Source organism: Vidua chalybeata, chromosome 3 (assembly GCF_026979565.1).
Source record: "Vidua chalybeata isolate OUT-0048 chromosome 3, bVidCha1 merged haplotype, whole genome shotgun sequence".
Taxonomy (NCBI): domain Eukaryota; kingdom Metazoa; phylum Chordata; class Aves; order Passeriformes; family Viduidae; genus Vidua; species Vidua chalybeata.
This window is the reverse complement of record NC_071532.1, coordinates 32,350,413-32,370,947: the sequence shown is the minus strand read 5'-3', so window position 1 is coordinate 32,370,947 and position 20,535 is coordinate 32,350,413. Positions and strand designations below refer to the sequence as shown.

The window sequence follows — 20,535 nt, the reverse complement described above, 5'->3', positions numbered from 1 at the left end:
GCAGGCAGGCATCCCGCTGTACACCATTACTCCACCATATATGGCCATGTCGCTCACCTCTTGCTGTGTTGTCCCATTTTAAGGATCAGTTGCAAGCCCAGGATTTTAGCAAGTTCCAGCCTCTGAAGAGCAAGCTGCTGGAGACCGTGGAAGACATGCTGGCCAACGACATTGCCCAGCTCATGGTGCTTGTCCGCCAGGAAGAGTCCCAGCGGCCAACCCAGATGGTGAAGGGAGGAGCCTTCGAGGGCACCTTGCACGGTCCCTTCGGCCACGGCTACGGAGAAGGCGCCGGAGAAGGAATCGATGACGCCGAGTGGGTGGTGGCCAGGGACAAGCCCATGTACGATGAGATTTTCTACACGCTCTCGCCTGTCGATGGTAAAATAACTGGTGCCAATGCCAAGAAGGAGATGGTAAGGTCTAAGCTGCCCAACACCGTGCTGGGCAAGATCTGGAAACTGGCTGACATCGACAAAGATGGCATGCTGGATGATGAGGAGTTTGCCTTGGCGAATCATCTCATTAAAGTCAAGTTGGAGGGTCATGAGCTGCCAAATGAACTCCCTTCCCATCTCCTCCCTCCATCCAAAAGGAAAATAACAGAGTGAAAGGAAGGTTACAGGGGAGAGGGAAAGTGAAGGGGGAAATAAAAGATCTAGAAAAACATGTTTACTTAAATTATACCTTTAGATGTGAGATCACATTTGGATTTGTACCTACTTTGCTGTATGAAGAACAAAATCTAAAGCAGAACAAAAAAGTCCAATCCTTCATGATATGCAATTAACTCTTCCAGTGTTATGTCCCTGCTTTCTAATGTGTAGTCTGTAAATATGAAGGTAAAGAAAGGTTGTCACAAACTAGGAGACTCTGTTAAGCAAGAGTAGAAGAAAACCTGAATAGGGCTGCATTTTTGGAGAGTGGAATAGGCACTAATAGAAATCTGCTAACTGCCAGTATCACTCCTGAGCTTTGGCTGCACCTTCTGCCTTTTAATGGGTCTTGCAAAATTCAGGAGACTAAGAGAAACCACAAGGTCTTTAAGCTATTGGCCAAAATAAAGAGCACTTCGTAATTAACCTAAGCCCACACTAAAATACTAGATACTAAACTCCAGAGTTAAGAACTTTAGGAAGCTTGATTCACCGTTAAGATGCAAGTTTTATAAATGTTCCCCTGTCCTTAAAGAAAAATACATCAATAAAATCTGAAAGAGCTCTGAACTGGGCAGCTGGAATTCCTCATTGTTCACTGTGGGACAGGCACTCAGAGTTCCCAGTCATCACTACCTCCTATTCAGTCCCCAGAGGAGATTTGTTCTGCAGGCACAGCCAAGAGAACCACACTCCAAGGGAAGCAGAGGGAGGGGGCCCTAGAGGTGGACATCAGGTGGGTTGGAAGGGAGGAACACCGCTTCCAGGCTCACCAACATTTCACAGCCAATGGGTAGTGTTTGCTCTTTGAACAGTGGTGGTGTCAGTGATTCCTGTGAAGTGATGTGTTAGCTCTCATTGTGCACAGTGAAAGCCACGAGGCCCCATTCTCACTGTACAGATAAAAACCCCACACTGTCAGGTGGATCCATCACAAGGGCAGAACACACAGGGGCACTGGGCAGAGCTTGCTCTGCTCTGTGCCTCCACAAACTTCGACAAGATGTCAGCCTTCACACACTCTTCTCACCACACAGTTACAGTTGATCCCCTCCAGAATTTCCACCCTGAGCCAAGAGACCTTCCCCACTTCTTTCATGCTCTATGAAAGTTTTGTTTTCAAGACCTGATTTTAGCAGAAATCCCTCAATTTCCTATTTCATTGCCTAAGCACACATGTGCACGCGCACTCTTCTGATTTTTGTTGTTGCTTTGGAGCAGTGTGTTGTTCCAATCCTGTTGTCACTTTATATAAGCTGAGCTCCTACTGTGATGAAAAATCAAGATAAGTATAACTTATTTTATATCTCTTGTGTTCATATTATATAGAGAAATATATTCTGTGTATGTAGAATGTGCTTATTGCAGTACATTTATCACTTGTCTTAAAAATTAATGCATTAACCTTTTTTGTACCCTGGTCCTAAGACATTATTAAAAACGAAAGGCCAGATCTGTCTACTTCTTTATACAGCAAAATGAAATGCAGCTGAAAAGAAAAAAAAAAAAGCTTATTTGTAAGTGCAGCAAAGGGAGGAGATTATCCTTATGCACATTCCCTAACGTGCATGTACAGATCAGCCCAGCTGGACTGGGGTGTGCACTGCTGAATGACTGGTTGACATCTGGAACATCTTTCTCTCTTGGCAGTTGAATCACAACCTCCATACTTGCCAAAGCAAGAGGAATTGTACCACTGATTCATCTTGTTCAATATAGGGGAGAGGTAATCACCACATTTCAGTAGGAAAAAGAATATATTGAAAGAGTTCCTTCCTGCCAGTCACAGATGAGAATGCTACGAATTTATCGAGATCTGGAATGGATGCAAAAAACCTCAGTCTTAAATCTTACTGACTAATTCTATTTCTCTTTATTCTTTCTTTTCTGTAGATGTTCATGACAGTGATAGCTATCCCCAGAGTGGGACAGTGAGAGGCATGGAGTAAGACAGGGAGAGCAGTTAGGATAGTCCTGGGGAATCATTTGGAGAAAGGGTATGAGCTGTAGTAGTTGGCAGTTTCCATTTAGCATCTGTACAGGATGACAGAGGGGTGGGAGGAAATCATAGGGTGGAGAGCAAAAGCAATAAATGCAAATTGAGCAAACTGTCATGCCAGTTCAGCTACCCAGTAACTCCCAATTTAACTGGCATCACAGTACACATCTGCAACAGCTGTCCAGGTCTTCCTGAGGAATTTGCATCCATCGGACTCCAGCTGAGATTAGCAGAGCACCGTGAATCAGCCCTGCCTCTGTGTGGGCACAACTGTCTGATGGCCACTCATACAGCACATTGCTTGTGCCAGCCATGTCATGCTGAAATTTAACTCCTTGAAAAGCAGAACATTACTGGTTCTCTCAAAGGGGATGGGAGAAGGTGAGCTCTAGTAGTCTTCCCTGTACACTCCAGCAAGGTGCTCAGGTAGACAAAAATTCATTTTAGCAGCAATCAAATTTGTGCCTGATTGTTTGTGCATACAAGGTCACAAGCCAAACCACTGGCCTGTTGTTGTAGGTGGTAGGTTAGTTATCAGTGCCTGACTGCAGTTGTGCTTTAGACTAACCTCAAAGAAGGGCTCACTTACACAGGAAACATTCCCTGTGTTGCTGGTAGCAGCAGTTATTCCCGCACTGTGGCTGGGGTATGCCAGCACATTCCACAGCTCCGTACACTCTGCTCTTCTTGTCTCTGTGCCAGCCTCTCCAGGATGTTCCCATAGGATTCACCCAGAAGGGCCAGCAGGACAGCAGCACAGAAAGCTCTGCCTGCACAGGTCAAGTGCACGAGGCACTGCCGCAGCACTGCTGGGTGAGGTTTGCTTTCAACACCCCTCAGGAACCACTTGGCACTGTCAGAGTGCAGCTTCCCCACTCGTGGTGGGGAGAGAGGAGGAAACACCAGCACTCCAGTGACAAACACACCGTTACTTAATAGGATTGCACCAGGGTCTGCCTGCAGGACAAAAGACAAAGCAACCCTGCTACAGAGGGAAGAATGGGACAGCTGCGAGGGAGGCTGTGTTTCCAGAGAGGCAGGTTATGAATAGTCCTCTTTAGTCAGATAACTTTATCCAGCACATTTCACTTTTGCTAGGCTCTTCAGGAAAGTAAAAAAAAAAAAACCCAACAACAATCAAACAAAATCCCACTAAAACACCAAAGACCCACAACAAACCTTAAACACGCTGTTCTCTATATAGAAATCATGGAATCCTGTATCTCCATTATGGCCATGAGAAGGTCTGTGTATTTCTCCATCTTCTTCCCAGATAGCAGCTGCAAATGCACACACCCCCTTTTTTCCTTTTCCCTTCCAAGTTACGACTCCCTGGGCAATCCCAGCCACCTGTATTGTTTCCCACATCTGTGGAAGGATGTGATTTCCCAAACCCACCAGGACTCCAGGCACTGCACACAGGCCTCCAGCCAGTGCATGTTCCTGCCAGTTCACAGAGCCACTCTCCAAAGGCAGTTATCTGTGTCCAACAGTGCTTCCTTTTCCAAGAGCAGTTCTCAATTACCAAACAAGATTTCCCCAGGAGGTAATACAGAGGAACCGATTCATTTGCTGTCTGTGGGTGGGGGATTTTATCATGTGAACATACCACTACCACTCACTTCTCTGATCCTCTCATGTCCTTCTCTACTCATCCTCACACAGAAGAGCTTTCACAGGGTCAGAAGAACAAAAAGGTTTTGTTTTTTTTTTTTACCCCTCTAAGTAGGAACTGCATTTGGTCTTCTCTCTGGGAAGAATCTAGAGCAGAAACATCTCTACCTACATGCTATATGGGCTAATATATGAGTTTTTTGAAAATGAAATTCTCTCTACTGTGGAACATGACAGGCAGATTAGATCAATAGTGCTATACAACCATTTATTTGAAGGGAAGAATAATAATTACACTAAGTTCCCTGAATAAGGTTTCACAGGAGGTGAGTAGCTTAGCAAAAGGCAATTACTTCTGGGAGCTGGAATTTAGCCAGCATGCTGAAGTTCAGAGGGATTTTTAATCAAACAGAAAAGGTTAGAATCAGTTTTTCCATCACCTTAAGTTCCAATACAAACTTCATACAACAATGAAATTCAGATTTAAGTCTGGGAACTGTTCTTTTAAGTTGCTCCCCTTATTAAGCCTTAATGCTTTGTCCATATGACAGCAGCCTTTGGTTAGTGAGCAGAAGTTATGGGTTGTTTGACCTTACAGAGAGGGACAGTGTTCCTATAAGCATATCTGGAACTGCAGACAAGCTCCTCTAGAAGATCACCTCAGATCACGCTACACCTCTTACATCATTGATAGTTTCCACCTCCGCTATTGTTTATCTCATGTTCCTTTTATTATAGAGCTTATTACAGAGAGAAGCTGTGGCTACACATTCAGGCTTTGGTAAATCAGGGGACACGATAGACTATTTAAGCCCTTCCTAGATGCAGAAGTCCTCAAGTCCTTCAAAGCCTGACACATGGGTGGGAACACTCATGGAAAGCAGCACTGAATTACTCCAGAGGAGCACCTTGACCAGTAACATCCAAGTTATTTTTGTGGAGTTTTCATAACATAGCATAGCATCTATTATTGTCTGGTCTTCCCTTTCCTTCCTTGTGCTTTCCCTTCTCCTCCTAGTCTGTTAGTCTGTCCAAGGGTGGGGGAAAAATAAGGCTTAGCATAGAATCTCAACATGCGAAGAAGTTCAAGGCTAGTGCAGGCAAGTCAATTGCTGTGTAGCTTTCCAGCTCCTCTAGGCACTGCTGATAGAGTAACAAATCCAGTATTTAAAGCAGGCCTTTGAAACAATTCCTCGGTGCCTGAAGGGAGAGAAATCCCTGCTGAGTACAGCACACATCCTCCTCAGCATGCCCGTTCTACTGAGCCCTTCGCTGTCAAACACTGCACGAGTTGCTAGGTTTAAAATGGGCTCCTCTCCAGCTGCTTACGTGTCCTGTAAACAGCTGTCAGCGAGGCCTCATTAATGCCTGCAGAAGATGTGAACGTGGGAGATATTTATAGGCCTTGCATTAGATCGCCCTCCTTGCCTGGGCCATTGCGCAAACCAAGGGTGTGTTCATGGAATTCCTCTCCTTACGCCGCACAAGTTCCCTGCAAGCAAACGCCAGCTCTCTCTGAACAGCTTTCACCCACCACCCCACACATTTATTAACAAGATGAGGCTCACAGAAGCTCCTTATAAGGTGATGGCAGCACAGAAGCCAGTAGGAAGCACAGCTCCCAGGGAAAGCTCTCTGGCTGTTTTCTGATCTTCAGCCATGAGTTTTCAAGGCAGAGTTTCCACTTCCACTAAAGGCAGTGGAAAAGTATCAAAATTAAGAGTCTGCTGCCTGCCTACCTACCACATTTAAGCCATTCACAACAGATTAGGAGGAATTCCCTGCGTCCTACCATCTTTAAAGCTTCAACGTCCCACAGCACAGGCATCTCCAGTTGTATCAGAACTGCAGTGTCGCTGCAGTCCAAGCTGGCAGTTCACAGGTGTGTTTTCAGAAGCAGAATTGTTCCCTAGTTAGAATTTCAATATCCAGTCCCTCAGTAAAGAGTTCCTTCATCTGCCAAGTTGGGAATTTCAATTCTTCTGCATGCACAGAAAGGTGATAAGCAGCTTAAGCTTCCATACCAACTAGCACCCCTCAATCCAGTTCTAGCATAGAACAAACCCTTGGCAAACTAGAGAACTTGCAACATTTGCCACCAAGGGAGATTAGTTCTCTAATTAATGTTATCTTTGATGACGCATCATGCCAAAGGGATAAAAACAGACCAATGATCATCTTCTCTGCCAAGAAACACAGCTTGCAAACTAAACTATAAAAAGAACTGGTGGCTTTTTTCCCAGGTCCCACCAGCAGCCACCAACACAAAATAGCAAAGCACACCTAAAGTTCTTCTTCCTTCTCAGCTGCTGAACGCTTCACTCTTCCTCCTGAAATTAAACAGCCTTGGAAAGGGAAAGGAGGTGATCTACTGGTTGCTATTCAATGCTAGTCTAGAGCTTTATAGGCTGCTCAGGGGCAATAGAAAATCCAGTGACTGGGAAAACAATCAGGAAAGAAGTTTTACTGCCCGTAGATGTCTTGCATCTCTGCAAGGAGCAGAGATCTTTTCAAAAAAAGTCATGCAAGCAGTAAATGCAACCCCAAGTCTCACATGTTTTAATCAAAAAGCATTAATCAAAAAACCCATGTGGTTCAAAGTAGTGATGACACACTGGGACATGGTTTTTAAGGCCTGGGCCAAACCTGCTTCAGCCCAAGGCAGGCAGTATGTGGCATACCCAGCAATCAGCTCTCTAGACAAGTGCTCTGCCTTACTAGCTGTAGCCATCAGGTACAGCAATGCTGTGCAACACAAGGGAATGAATGCCTCAAACACCCAGGCCCACAGCAACCAAACCACAGTCCATGGATCTGACAGTGCCATAGCTGTCTGTGCAACCCTGTGACCTTTACGGTGGTAGGGTTTTCCCCCCCTGTAAACACTTCACAGGAATGGAGACTGATGAGATAGTGAGGTATGGCAGCAAAACTTTCCTTTAAGCTCTGCTGATTGCATTGCTCCAGACCTTTCCCTGCAGTATTTTCCCAGCCTCTGTTCCCCGTATCTGTGAGGATGGAGGACTCTGCCAAGCTTCAAGCACAGTGCTTCAGCGGAACAGCACAGAAAAGAGACCACATGCTGCCTCTGAAGTGGCAAAGCTTATGCTTGAACAGCTTTTTGCTCCGCCTCCATCCTGTAGACAGCTGAGTCAAACCCCAGAAGCACCACATCATCTCAGGCTTAGTAGTATTTCAGTACAGACCCAGGGGCAGAGTTTCACATCTCTCGTGAGAACCTGGAAGGAGCAGTCTTGGGCTTTGGTTGTGGCTTTTCTCAGCTGTGTTTTTTTTTAACGCGACATTCTGCTTCTCAAGGCCACTCTCTGTCCTTCCTCTCCCACGTGGGGTTTGGGGAAGTACAAATCTTCATCCAATGTGCACTTTGGTATGGGGGAAGAAATGTGCTTATGATGACACCCCAAAAGCCTTCCTAGACAGGCAAGAGTGTTGTTGTTTGTTCTCTGAAAAAAAGCCTGTCCATGCAAGGTCCCAGCAACACAGCAGAGGTGACTTTCCAGCACAGCCCTCAACAAAAGCTGACAAAGGCACAAAGAGGGTGCCAAGGGGCTGGAAAACATGGGAAACCTGCTAGAAGTTGGCTAAGGTGCTGTGTCTATCCAGCCAGGACAGGCTGGTGCAACTAGAGCTTGTTGAAATCAGGCTGTGCCTCTGTGGAGGGCCTGTCCAACCCTTGTGGAGAAGCTGCTCTCCCACAGCAGGAAACATGGATGTCTGCTTCTCAAGGGAGACAAACAAGCCCTGCAGAGCATGGATGATAAACTGCTAACGCGACAAACAAGGACATGATGGCCTTTCCACCTGCTCCTCTCCCAGCCCTGGAGAGATCACGCAAGGTCACTAATATTTCTAACGATCTGCTTCCAATGGGTCGCCTCACTCATTTCACTCCATTTCACAGAAATAAAGGCAGCCTGGCTGCCTTTCACCACTTCCTTTCAGGAGGACAGAGGGGAACAAAAGCTGGTGCAGTCCTGCTGAGAGCCGTGGGCCATCCTTACAGCTTGAGAGGCACACGCCGCTCCAGCCCTTTCCCTTGTCCCTGAAGGGAATTTACTTGGCCAGCTTCTCACTGCCATGGGAATGTCAGAACTGTGATTTACATGGAAAGACTGCCAAAGTTGGGACAACACAGGGCTGGTGGGATCACCGGGGCCACTGGGAGACCTCCTGGGAAAAGAGGAAGTTCAGACCATCTTCCTACCTGGCTTCCCACTATCTCCAGAGCTGGTCAGAAGCAGCCCATTTTCCCCACCTCTAGCCAAGGAAATGTCTTTCAAGGCCCCTACCATGCTGGTTAGAAGTTTGCAATTCTGCCACCAAACGTGTCAGTGACCTTACAGCATTAATTATTCTTGAGGCACCTCAAGGCATCAGATGCAACCTCATCGTCTGCTCCAAAGTCCTTTGCTGGAAGGATGAGGGAAGTGAGCACCTCCTGGCCCTGCAAGAGGCTGCTGACCGCAGCAGGAGTGAGCAGCCAAGAGGCTGAGATTTCCAGAGAGATGGGCTGCTGTTATCAGCTCCCCAGAGATGAGTGTGCAAAATACCTGGCATATCATACTCCTTGGATCATATGTATTCAATTGTATACACAAGAGGGAAGGGGCAGGAGGAAAGAGGCTCTTGACTTTTGTCCAGGAAGAGAAGATAAGGTACAAGGAGAGGAAAAGTGATTTTTTTTACAGCCCCAGCAAATAGCTATCTATTTCCTAATGAAGTGCTAGTGCAAACATTGAATGTAGTCCAATGAGTAAGAAAGGCCACTGCTTACTGAGTTTCAGAGAAATGTTTTCCAATGCCCTATTATAAATATAAGGGCATATTAAAGGAGAAAAATGGGTTCACACACCACTGCAGTCAGGATGCTGTACTTTTGTGTATCAACAATGCTTGGCCAAAGACTTCAACCAATCATGGAACAACCCAATTTCCCAGAAGAGCAGGACACAGAGTGTTATGTTTAAGACCATCATTTAAAAACTGGAGGGTGAAAAAACAAAAAGTGTGAATCTTTGTATTTAAAAGATCTGCTTTAAGAGAGGGATGTCAGCCCAAAAGCCAGTGGTCACAGCCAGTTTCAAAATGCACTCACTGTGATGAGATGGAAGCATGGAGATGATTCACCTCCCTGATGCTGGTTTCACAGGGACACCTCCAGCCACAAGACGGCCCAAGACATGCCAAGAAATGCATTGCTCCCCCAAAAAAGCATCAGTCCCCATACTCCCAAAGCCTGGGCACACCATGATGTGTTTCCAAATGCAAGGCCAGAGCCCATGGAAATGAGCTCTGCATCACTGGTGGTGCACAGTGAACTTACCCAGGACATATCCCACCTCCTCTGCACAGCCCTGCTGCCAAAACGCCTTTAAGAATTTGGTCATGGGTTATGCACTCAGAAATCATTTTTTCTCTTCACGGCCCAGAAGCCCAGCTTTCCAGACAAAAGTTTAATGCTTATTTTTAAGCAAAAGAGCCAGCACAAACTAAGAGACAAACGTGCACTTTAGTCAGCAGTCAGCATGACAAACGTGATAACCTGGCAGCAGCATTGAACTTCCTTCTCCACATCATGCCTGCTCCATACAGCTTGGGGGATGCAAAATGCCTCTGGTGGAAAGATCCCCATTGTGTTGGGTGACTACAGGAGTGACAGCAATAATGCACTAGAACAGACACACCAGGGCACAAAAAGGCAAAATAAAAATAAACACCAGGCCAAGAGCCAGAACTGTTCAATACTACTACCTGGCAGGTTTGGGATAGAAGCTTCTGATCTCTCTGCATTAAGTGCATACACACTGAGTTTTCAGATACATCTTAATATATTGCCTAACACTGCTTTCTTTATTTTTAAATCCAAAAACACTTTGCAGGAACACTGTTTTTAAATAAATTATTCTGGACATGAACAAGTGCAAGTGCTCTGTGCTGGCGATGGGCACACCAAAACTGGGACACAGAAGAGAACCAGACAACCCCCTCTGACAAGCTTTAATAGGTTTTAGATAAATTTTTATATGATTTACACAAAGATACCTGCACACATTTAGAAGTCAAGCACACAGAACTCCATAAGGCAGTAATTTAGAAATTCCCCTGCCGAGAAGTTACGTATTATCCCAAGTCCCTCGATTACTTCTGCTGAATAACAGTCACTGAACACTAAGCCTGTGCATTTTTTTGAAGACACGGGTTTGCTTTTTCCTGCTCCAAATACAGAACAAAAACAGGATCATAATTTACTACAGAAGACAATGAAAATCTTATCATTGTAAATATATGTAGTGAGATAATACAAATCCTGTTCCTTGGTATTTCCCCTCCACCCTCTATTCCTACCACTACTCCTTCCAGCTTTAGGGCCTCTCCCCTGCTTGCATGGAAGATTGACGCCCATCTTAAAGCCATAAATTACTCACAAACAGCTACTGAAAGTAGCAATGACCGTAGGGTAACACTTCCACAAAGCAATAGAGCTTCCTGGCAAGCTGATAAGAGTTTCCTGTTTTGAGTCTTGGGTTGGGTTTTTTTCCCCTCTGATAAAAATTTGACTCTCAAAACATCTCAGAAAGGAAGGAATGACAGATTTTTTTTTTTCCCTCCTCCCCTAAACATGTTCTGTTGCAAAATTTGTTCTTTTTTACTGAATGTGAAATGGGGACCAGGTTCAAGAAACTAAAGTACACTGGCTGAGACAGCAGGTGAGAGAAGCACATGGAGTCCGTCCCTGCCTCAGGATGATGGACTGGTCTTGGAGCCCACCTTTAGTTCTGCCCTGCACTTTTGCCTCTCAGGTTCTGCATTTTGCACTCTGGCAACACTCACAGTTTCTGTCACAAAAAAACCCAAAAAAACAAACAAACAGAAAAAAAACCCAAAAAAAAACAAAAAAAAACAAAACAAAAAAAAAAACAAAAACAAAAAAAAAAAAAAAAAAAAAAACAACAAAAAAAAAAAAAAAAAAAAAAAAAACAAAAACAAAACAAAACCAAAAAAAACCCAAAATCTTCAGGGACACAAACTCTGCATTTACCTCTCTTACTGTGGTGTCATGACTCCTGTCACCTCTGGGCACCTGTGCATGCCTGAGGAGAGTGACCACATGGGCAGCCCATTCTGCCTAGGGCCAACCGGCTCTGTGCCATGTGAGGGACCTCGGACACAGGTTTGCATCTGGAACCCCAAAGTCCCCAGCGAGTTCTCCTGACACATCGTGTTGGTAGCAGCCTGTGTTTGCGGCAGCCCAGGGATCCTGGAGGCCTCCATGGGAAGCCCACTCCTTTCCTCACCTCAGGGCACCTCTTGGACCTGCTGTTCCCAATTCCTGGGGTCAGACCATAAGTTCAATACCTGGGACAAACAGACTATATCAAATAAAGGAATACCTCTCTTTTACCCCTTCCCTGTAGGTGCTGCCCTTACTCAGGAAACCTCTCATCTAAGGGGTTTTGGCAGAGGATTCTCTCACATACCTGTCCCCATCCCAACCCAAAACTGTTCACAGATACCTTTATTTTCCCTGGCTCCACATGCCTCTCTGTTTCAGAGGTAAGAGAAAAAGCATTGCACAGGCTTGACACAACATCAAATGTGGATACACGATATCCCCCAGGAGCACCACAGTACCACACAGGATTTTAACATTTAATCCCCCAAAATCACCTCTCGTTGAAAGAGGAACAGCCAGAAAATATAGTCCACTTCAGAAAACTAAATAACAATAACTTTAAATGCTCTATTTGTCCTCTACTATGTAGCCCCTTACACCAGGAAGGACAAGGGCCAGGCTAGAGCCCTCCAGCCTTTTCCATAACAGGAGCAGCCTAGACAGTTTTTACAGTGATTGTGAAGGGGCAAAACAGCAAGGTGATGTTTTACAGCACAAAACCTTTTAAGAATAAGCAAGATAATTTTACATGGTGACGTTCAAACTAGATTGCACCCTGTGGAGGAAGAGCAGCCACTGTTTTCTTCCAAATCAGACTGGGCATCATTTCACATCACTTCTCCTTTAAGCCAAATTTCATCACTTCATCTTACAGTAAACAGCAGAAGTGGGAAGCACTTACACAAGGGAGCAGAGATCACAGACCTGCATTTCTGGGGGGCTTTCAGACATTCACTTCCCACTGCATGTAAGCCACATACATTCATTCACACACAGGGCTGCCCAAAACAATTTAATTGCTTGCCTATATTAGCTGGCAAGGCTGAGAAGAGCTCTCCACATAAACTCCTTTCAGCACATGAGAAGAAAAGTAAACAATGCTGCAACATTAAATTTCAAGACATGCAACTGTCCAGGCCAGCCACAAACAGGAGCAGTGGTGAATGCTGCAACTCTACCTTCTCCCAAAACCAAAAAGCCATCTTCTAAAAATGACACCGCAGCTGAGACAACCCAGGCAGCTCCCTCTAGCCCTAGATACTCCAGAGTATCCAAAACCATCACCAAATGCTTTCTCTTCATTCACCCTCCTTCTTCTTCCCCAATTTTCCTACATGTTCTCCAGGGACTATTCCTCCTAGACAGCCTGGCTCTCAGCAGCAACCCAAGACCACCGTGTTCTATCCACCCTTTCAAACCTTCCTGTAATTTCACTCATTAGGAGGAGACCACCTCAGGTGAAAGAAATTCTGCTCTCAAACTCCTTTGCACCTGAGAAGCCAATACCTTGCTAAAGCACCTGCAGCTGTCTGGCTAACTCAGGCTGCTCTGCTCAATATTTACTGGGATTTGCTTTCCAGATGGAGGTTGAAGATGCCCTCAAATACTTAGTCCAAGCAAACAACCTTTTACAATATATTTTGTAGCCAAAGGCTCAGAGTGAACCTTTGTTGAAGAAAAAAAAGCAGACAGGAGGTAGGCTGAACACACACACACACACACACACACACACATATATATATATATATATATATATATATATACATACATATACATAAAAGGTCAGTGTGGTCAGCCAAGAGGTCTGCACCTCATGATGCATTTAACCCAGTGACTTTTCTGGATTCAGTTTAATTGCTCTTTGGAAGTCAAGCAAAAAGCCTTTTGGTCCGAGGTCCAATACAGGAAACTCTGAAATGAGTTGCCTTACAGAAATGCTGACCAAGTGCCATCAGGGCCACCACCTTCACAGTCCCTGTGGGATTTGTCTCAGTACCACCCTGTGCCAGAGAGCTGGTGAAGCTGGTGCAGCCCAGAGGAAAGCCCTGAGTGTGGCTTCAGCTGGCAAAGGCCTGAGATGTCGAAGAACAGAAGCATGACTGCAAATGGGCTGCATTTGTTGTACAAATCACAGTGGTAATGAAAACACACAGCCACAGTGCTGTTTTTGGCAATCAATTTGGTGTTGGACTGCAGGAAAGGAAAAGGTTTGGGGATTGTGGCTTAGGGTTTGTTTCATTACTACAGATCCCAGAGAACTTTGAAAAGCAATGCTCAAATCCAGACCAGATGTGCTCCCTGTGGGGGAGCAGACCCAAAGCTGGAAACTCGGTCAAGACAGACCTTCATGATGCATCAGCACATCTTGTGGTACCACCTGGATGCAGAAATTTTGGTCAATTTGCCCAGGCAAATTTTGTGCCTGGGCTGGGCATAGGGCAGTGAAGCTTACAGGGCAGTCAGAAACTGAAGGAATTGGCTCAGAAATGCAGAAATGTTAAGGAGCCACATGAAGAAGAGGCAAAGGAACCTCTTCCCGCTTGTCCAGGGCACATGCCTTGGCCACAGCACTGATCCAAGGCGAGTGATTCATTTAAGCCACACTCATAGAGCTCACTGAGAGGAGAAAAGCCCCACAGCAGAGCAGATCCCACTGAGAGCAGCCAGGGACAGCAGGATCCTTCTTGCTCACCATCAGAGTCTCTATCCTGGGAGCAGCAGGAGCCAGCCATCAGAGGAGAAGCTCTAGGTTTAATTTTAGCCTGCACCCACAGAGCATATATTTCCCTTTTATTTTTATTCTGAACTTCATGTAAAAATAGGATTTCCTGCTGCCCGATAAGGGATTCCTGTTTTTGTGGCAGGTCTGCCTTGGGAAGCCGGTGCCTATGGGGTTATGGATGGGCGCTTCAAAGCACGGCAGCCCAGCTGAGGGGATAGCTTGGATAACACTAGGGCTTTACATTGTTCCTGCTCGCCTTCAGGGAAAAAAATAAAGCAGCTGTGCCCCCCTCCTTCGATGAATCACCACCAAGTTTAGCATTCCAGAACTCTGTTTTGGAAAATCTCTATTTGCCTGCATATTTTTAGTAGGGGGGGGGTTGGGTTTGCATCCTTCCCAGGTAGATTTTTGTCAGTTTGCCGGGCTCCGGGGAGGCGTATGCTGCTTTGTGAGCCTGGTCATCAACCGAGAGATAAATATAAGCAGGAACAGTCATTCCTCCCACCCTTCCCACTCCCCCATGACACAGCTCCCACATTCCCCAGCACACCCACACTCCCCAACAGCCCCTGGAGCTGCAGGGAGGGGCAGCACATGTGGACTGCCTGGAGGGGCTGCTCCCCTCCTGTACCGCAGCACACGGGAGCGTGACGATGTCAGGACAGGCTGTTTCGAGCCCCAATGCCAATAATTACCAGTCTCCTGTAGTGCAAAGGCATCACTCTTCTCAGCTATGTCTGCCCTTGGGGGATACTCACACACCAAAAACTTATTCCAAAGCCACCAGGGTCACTAGGAAAGCAAGAGCACTGGCAAGGGCTCTGCTGCCCACCGGTTCTTATTTTCTCCTTGCCTGCTTTTCTCTGTGACCAGGGAAAAAGTCCTCAACTGCTAAAAGGAGATGTGCCAAGAGGAACATGGAAAGGAATTCATGCATTTGCCTGGTGCTGAGCAGAAGTTTCCCTCAACCCCCAGCAAGCCGTTCTTGTTGGCAAGCGAGGAAAAGGGAGTGAGAGTTTTCCTTGCAAAGAAGAAAAGTGCATGGTTTTTTTCCTTTTAAGAATAAATCTTGATTCTCTCAGTGGGGCAGTGGATGTCAAAAATGTGGCAGTCAGGACTGAAAGCAGCTCTGGCTGCAGCCCATCCCCAAGACACTCTTTAAGGTTGCAGGGAGCTGTCAGAGAGGCACAGGCTGGAGAGGCTTCCCTCCTCCTCTCATGGGTTTGGATCCAACGGGGGCTGTTCTCAGGGGACCTCATCATGTGAAAAGATTCAGAAAATCAGTCTGGGCAAGGACAGCCCAGTAAAGAAATGTCCCTTTAGGTCAGCCTAAAAAATAGCACTGCTGCTCTTGCCCAGGGCACGGGGCAAGAGCTGTCTACCATGTGTTCTGCAGCCATGGGAAGCTTCCTGCTGACTCCTCCATGAAACAGGGAAAGTGCAACCACAGGTCTGACCCACACATGGACAACTCAGCCCAGCTCCCAGGCTCACTGCCATGGAGCTGCAGCACTTCGGCATGCACACAGGCCTTAGCTGGCTTTCTAAAAATGATTTGTTCTGGTACAAAAGTTGAAATATTTGACTTCTATAAGACCAAGGGAATGGAGATGTTGAAGTATCAGAGAACCACCACACCATCACTTTTATTAATCAATGGAAAAGGGAAATGTAAGCTTTCTAACAAGCATTAAGAGCTGTTTCTCTTGTGGCAGTGCTCTACAGCCTGTGAATTTCCAGCCCAGCACTCTACAACGTCATGATCAGAGGCAGGACTGAGCCTGCCAGGGACTGAGCTCTCTGAATTTATACCAGGGGTATTTATAGAGGCAGCTGGCACTGGCAGCTCTCTGGGGACATCAGCATGGTCTTCTGCAAAGGGGCTGCTGGAGATTCACAGTAAGAGAGTGGGAATGTGCTGGAGTTACACCAAACCACCAGCCAAGACTCCAAAAAAAGCCTCAGGAGTACCCAAGAACCAGGTCTCAGGGGCATTTTAGTGCTCTGCTCCACTTAAACCCCATGGGCTGGGGCACCACTCCCACACTGATCCCAACACTCAGCAGCTGGTGAAAGTATTGTTGAATCATCTATGTTCAAAAAGACCTCTAAGATCATCAAGTCCAACAATTAATCTGCCACTGCCAAGGCCACCACTAAGCCACGTCCCTAAGGGTCACATCCACATGGCATAGATTGTGCAGAACCTTCCCACCTCTTCCCTGCCAGCTTGCCCTCCCTCAGAGGCTGAAGCAAGCAGAGGATGCCTGCTTGAGGGGTGTTTTATCCAAGGGAGCCACCCCTCCATCACTCATCTTTGTCTCTTTCTTCATCTTCATCAGGAGAATGAGCAGAGGATGCTCAACCAGGGTGCAGCAACCAGCTGGGGTCAGAAGCTCCCAAAGGCAAAACCTGCTGCCAGGTCTTAGGTAAGAGTTAGCAACAGTGCATCTGAAATCTGTTTCCAAAGAGCTCCAAAAATGCAATTTGTTCCCACACCTTGCATTCTGCTGCTTCTTTAATTGTGGCCGTGTGTGAAATGATGGTGATTTGCTCATTTACAATTTTTTTCTTCTCGAGTGGTTTTTCAGTGTTTCCAGGCCTTTTCATTCATTACATCATGTTTTTATTCTGTAGAAATGTGGTGCTTCAGGTGACAAGAAGCTGCTTCTCTTGTCTCCAGCCTGTTTGGAAATATTTAAATCAAATGGACCTCAGCATGCATGGGGAGACAAATAGAGAGGAGAGGCTGGGGACTGGTTATTTCCACAGAATGAAAATAAATGCAGAATGCCTAATTTACAGGCAGGCAAGATTTACTAATAGAAGTAAAATAATTGGAGGAGAAGGAGGCAAATTTTGGCTGCATTTACCAACTTTGAATGAAGGAGGAAAGCCACTTCCCCTCTTACTTCTTCCAAAAGTTCTGTGGAAAAAAAAAAAAACAATAGGAAGAGAGGTTTCTCTTTTCTTCACTTTTAGGTAAAAAATAACCCTGAGGAAATAAAAAAAAAAAAAAAGAAATCTGACCAATTTTGACATGAAGAAAGGGGGTGTTAGACCGAGCTGGAGTTACAGACTGCAGTGGAGCTGTGGGTTCCTGGCACTTTCTCACAGCACCTGCCCAGGGTGAGGCCAGCAGAGCCATCCCAGGAGCTGCCAAGCCTCTGTGAGCCAAGAAAATTCCTCTTCCCTGACCTGACCTGTTGCAGGGCCATAGTGCCTCAAGTTCACTTGTTCTTCCTGCTGCCTGACCTTTCCCTAGGGGACAAGAAGGCGGTGCTTTCTGCAAGTGAGTGATTTAACAAATTAAAAAAAAAAAAGGGGGAAACTGTTTTGGGGTAGTTTTTGGAACCTTCATGTTGTGACTTGCCATGATGGACCGCTCAGCTCCTGTGAAAATACCTCAGGTATGCGTTTGGTTCGCAGGAGAGGGTTGGAATAGAGGAGATGAGGGCAGAGCATCCCTCAGCTCTATGCAGCTGGACAATGGCAAGAGGCTCCAAAATCCTTAAGACCTGACCTCAGGACAAGGGGGATGCTGTGGTGTACCTCAAACAAATCCTGTGCTCACCTGTGCTCAAACAAGGCTCGTGTTGAGGCAGGGGGCTCTGCCAGTCCCAGGATGGGGCTGCCTCACTGGCTCTGTCCAGTCCTGTTTGCAGCTGCTAAATCCCATTCACTGCAGGAAGGTGTGAGAGAGCCAGAACAGATAGAGGGACACAGGCACGACCAGTTGGGTGTCCCTGGGGGGGTCAGGCACCTGATGTCCTGGTTAGGCATGGTGGGAGCTGAGCAAAGCCAGCCCAAAGCCCTGCAGCCAAACCTCCATGCCTCGTGTCTTTCCCCCCTGCAGTGCCATGCCAGGAGGGGCTGAGCTTCTGTGAAAAACACAGGAAAGCAGAATTTCAATTTGTGGTTCACATCCCACAGACTCCAAAAACAACTTGTTGGATGGGAAGTCTGATGAGGCTACCTGCCAGTGTCCACAGCCCCACATCCCAGTGGGAGAGAAGGAGGCAGCAATGTGGGGCTGGCACTGGGGACCAAGCTCTACCCATCCTGTGCATCTGGCCCCAAACTAATGCCACCAACAGAGAAAAAACAGGCATTTGTGCCTTTGCAATGCTCTCCCCATCTGGACCACGGTGCCAACGCCATCCCACACATCCCAGCAGTGGCATCAAGAGGTTTCTGGCAGCCACACCAGGAGTCCATTTGTCCCACACCATCTCTCCCCAGGAGAAGTAGTAGATGTGTCATTTTCCTTTCACAGGACACGAGTGGCCTTATCCAAATATAAACAATCTGGGAGTATTTGCTGGCTTATTGTCTGGACAAAAAAGTAAAACAAACAGACCTTAAATCCTTTTCCCCCTGCCACTTCTGGTCTGGAGTCAGGGCCATAGGCTCCAGAGTTCCCGAAAACATCGCTCATCAGAAATAGCATCCTACTAAACCAGGTGTGGAGGTGGCCCCAGCGAGCCATGCCGCCACCTCCTCCTCCACAAGCCACTGAAAAAACAGTCAAGAGATCTCTGAATATTTAACGAGTTGCTGTATGAATAATAGAAACAACCAGCAACTAAGAAAACATGATAGCCTGCAGTGTCATGGGGCACCACTCCCTTGGGAGAGGCTAGGAACAGTGGGCAGATGTCTGCATGCACTCTCAGACAAATTCAGCTTTCAGCAGCATCAGCAAAAGCCAGTCCCAGGTCAAAAGCTGCCTGAGAGCCCATCCCCCCATGTCCAGCAGCAGACATGGGTGAGAGCTTTCCTCACCTGATCAGGCAGCAGCACAAAAAATGACACAAAAAGGCAAAAATGCTGCTGTAAACAAAGCAAAAGTGCTTCTCTCCTGAAAAAAACAGGGCAGGTATGGGGTGTGAAGCCTGGGGAAGCCATTTTGCAGTGAGAGAGTTGTGGCTCGGGAAAAGAGGACCCATGGGAGACACAACCCAAATCCCAGGAGATGCCCTCTTCCTTTGCCCATCTCCTCTCAGCCCACACCTCCCCTCCCATCAGGGACCACAGCAGGAGATCAAAGTCTGGTTCCAGTGGGTGATGACAACAGAGATTTTCTTCCCACCATCCTGTTTTTCACCACCAGCAGCTCTTTTTCAGGAGATTTTTAGATGTTTCAGACCCCAATCTCCTCTGTGCTGCCCCCAGTAATGCTGCTGTGGCCACCCAAGTAAAAACTCTCCAATCTCTGTGAAGTTGGGGGCTGAGCAGAGGCTTTGTCCCCATGTTAATGGGGTGCATAAGTGGCTCCTGAGGGCTCTTTCAGGATCCCTCTCTTACTTGGATCCAAAAGGGAAGAACAGTCCAAAGAGCAGAGCTGTCTGCATGAAACAAAATTTACATTAAAAAACAAATGAGAAAGAAAAGCTGAAGGACTAGATTTTCCAAATTACCACACATGCATGGACACTGCCTGGTTTGTCTGAGAGCACTTTGGGTTTCTCCCATGCAGTGCTAAAGAGAGAGAAAGGCCAGGAGGAGCTTGGGACACAAAGCAAGGCTGAGATCTGGCTGGAGAAACAGATGGTAGTCGTAAAAGATCCTGTGCTGTTCAGGTGGCACCACAAAGCTCCATGAGGAGATGCTGGGATGGAGGCGATGGCTGCTGGTCCTATGGCAGTTGATGGGATGGAGGCAATGGGATGGATGGCTGCTGGTCTCATGGCAGGTGATGGGATGGATGTGATGGCCACTAGTCCCATGAGCATTCTTCCCTTGCATACATAGATCCAGACACAGGCTATTTTTTTCCCATGGGATTCCCATCTGCTACTGCAGAGAGATAATGGCTGCAAACCCCATATTTTTTAAAATGTTGAGTCTCATTGAGTCCCTTGGTTCCCCCTTCCAGGGAAATGCCCTTATCCTTAATAAAGCAGGGAGAGAGGGCTCCTTTGGATGGGCACATGGCAGAGGCTGTGTGGCTGCCTCATCCTCTCCCCACCACCGTTAGGTGCTCTGGTTGATGTGGGCCTGGCTGAGACAGTGCAGAGTTTGACAGCTTATGGCATAATTAAGCAAAGCCTCTCAATACAGCATCACTAATTAGATGAATCCTCCCTAAATTACCAGTAGTTCATGGCACTCTGTAAAATCCTTGTGTAATAGCCTTAGAAAACAATGACACTCAACTGGCATTCGGCCACACAGCTCGATGGCAATTGCAAAGCACTTCAGATGTTCATGCATGAGCCTTCAAAAAAAAAAAAAAAAAAAAAAAAAGAAGAAGAAGAAATCTAAAATGTACATTTCCCCAATGACTCTGCTCTGGGGTGTATTAAAAGCAGCACCTTGACTCAGCCTACCACATAAACATCCTGCT

The 20,535-nt window shown here is 46.6% G+C and overlaps 1 protein-coding gene across 1 annotated transcript in view; it reads left to right on the top strand.

Annotated features, from left to right (window-relative positions):
* EHD3 (EH domain containing 3) overlaps positions 1-2,107 on the top strand; it is a 29,393-nt gene extending 27,286 nt beyond the window's left edge. Inside the window, exon 6 of the mRNA XM_053937990.1 lies at positions 84-2,107. Coding sequence (XP_053793965.1) covers positions 84-611 — 528 coding nt within the window. The 3' untranslated portion in view covers positions 612-2,107. The remainder of the gene's footprint in view (positions 1-83) is intronic.
* Positions 2,108-20,535: the final 18,428 nt, after the last annotated feature.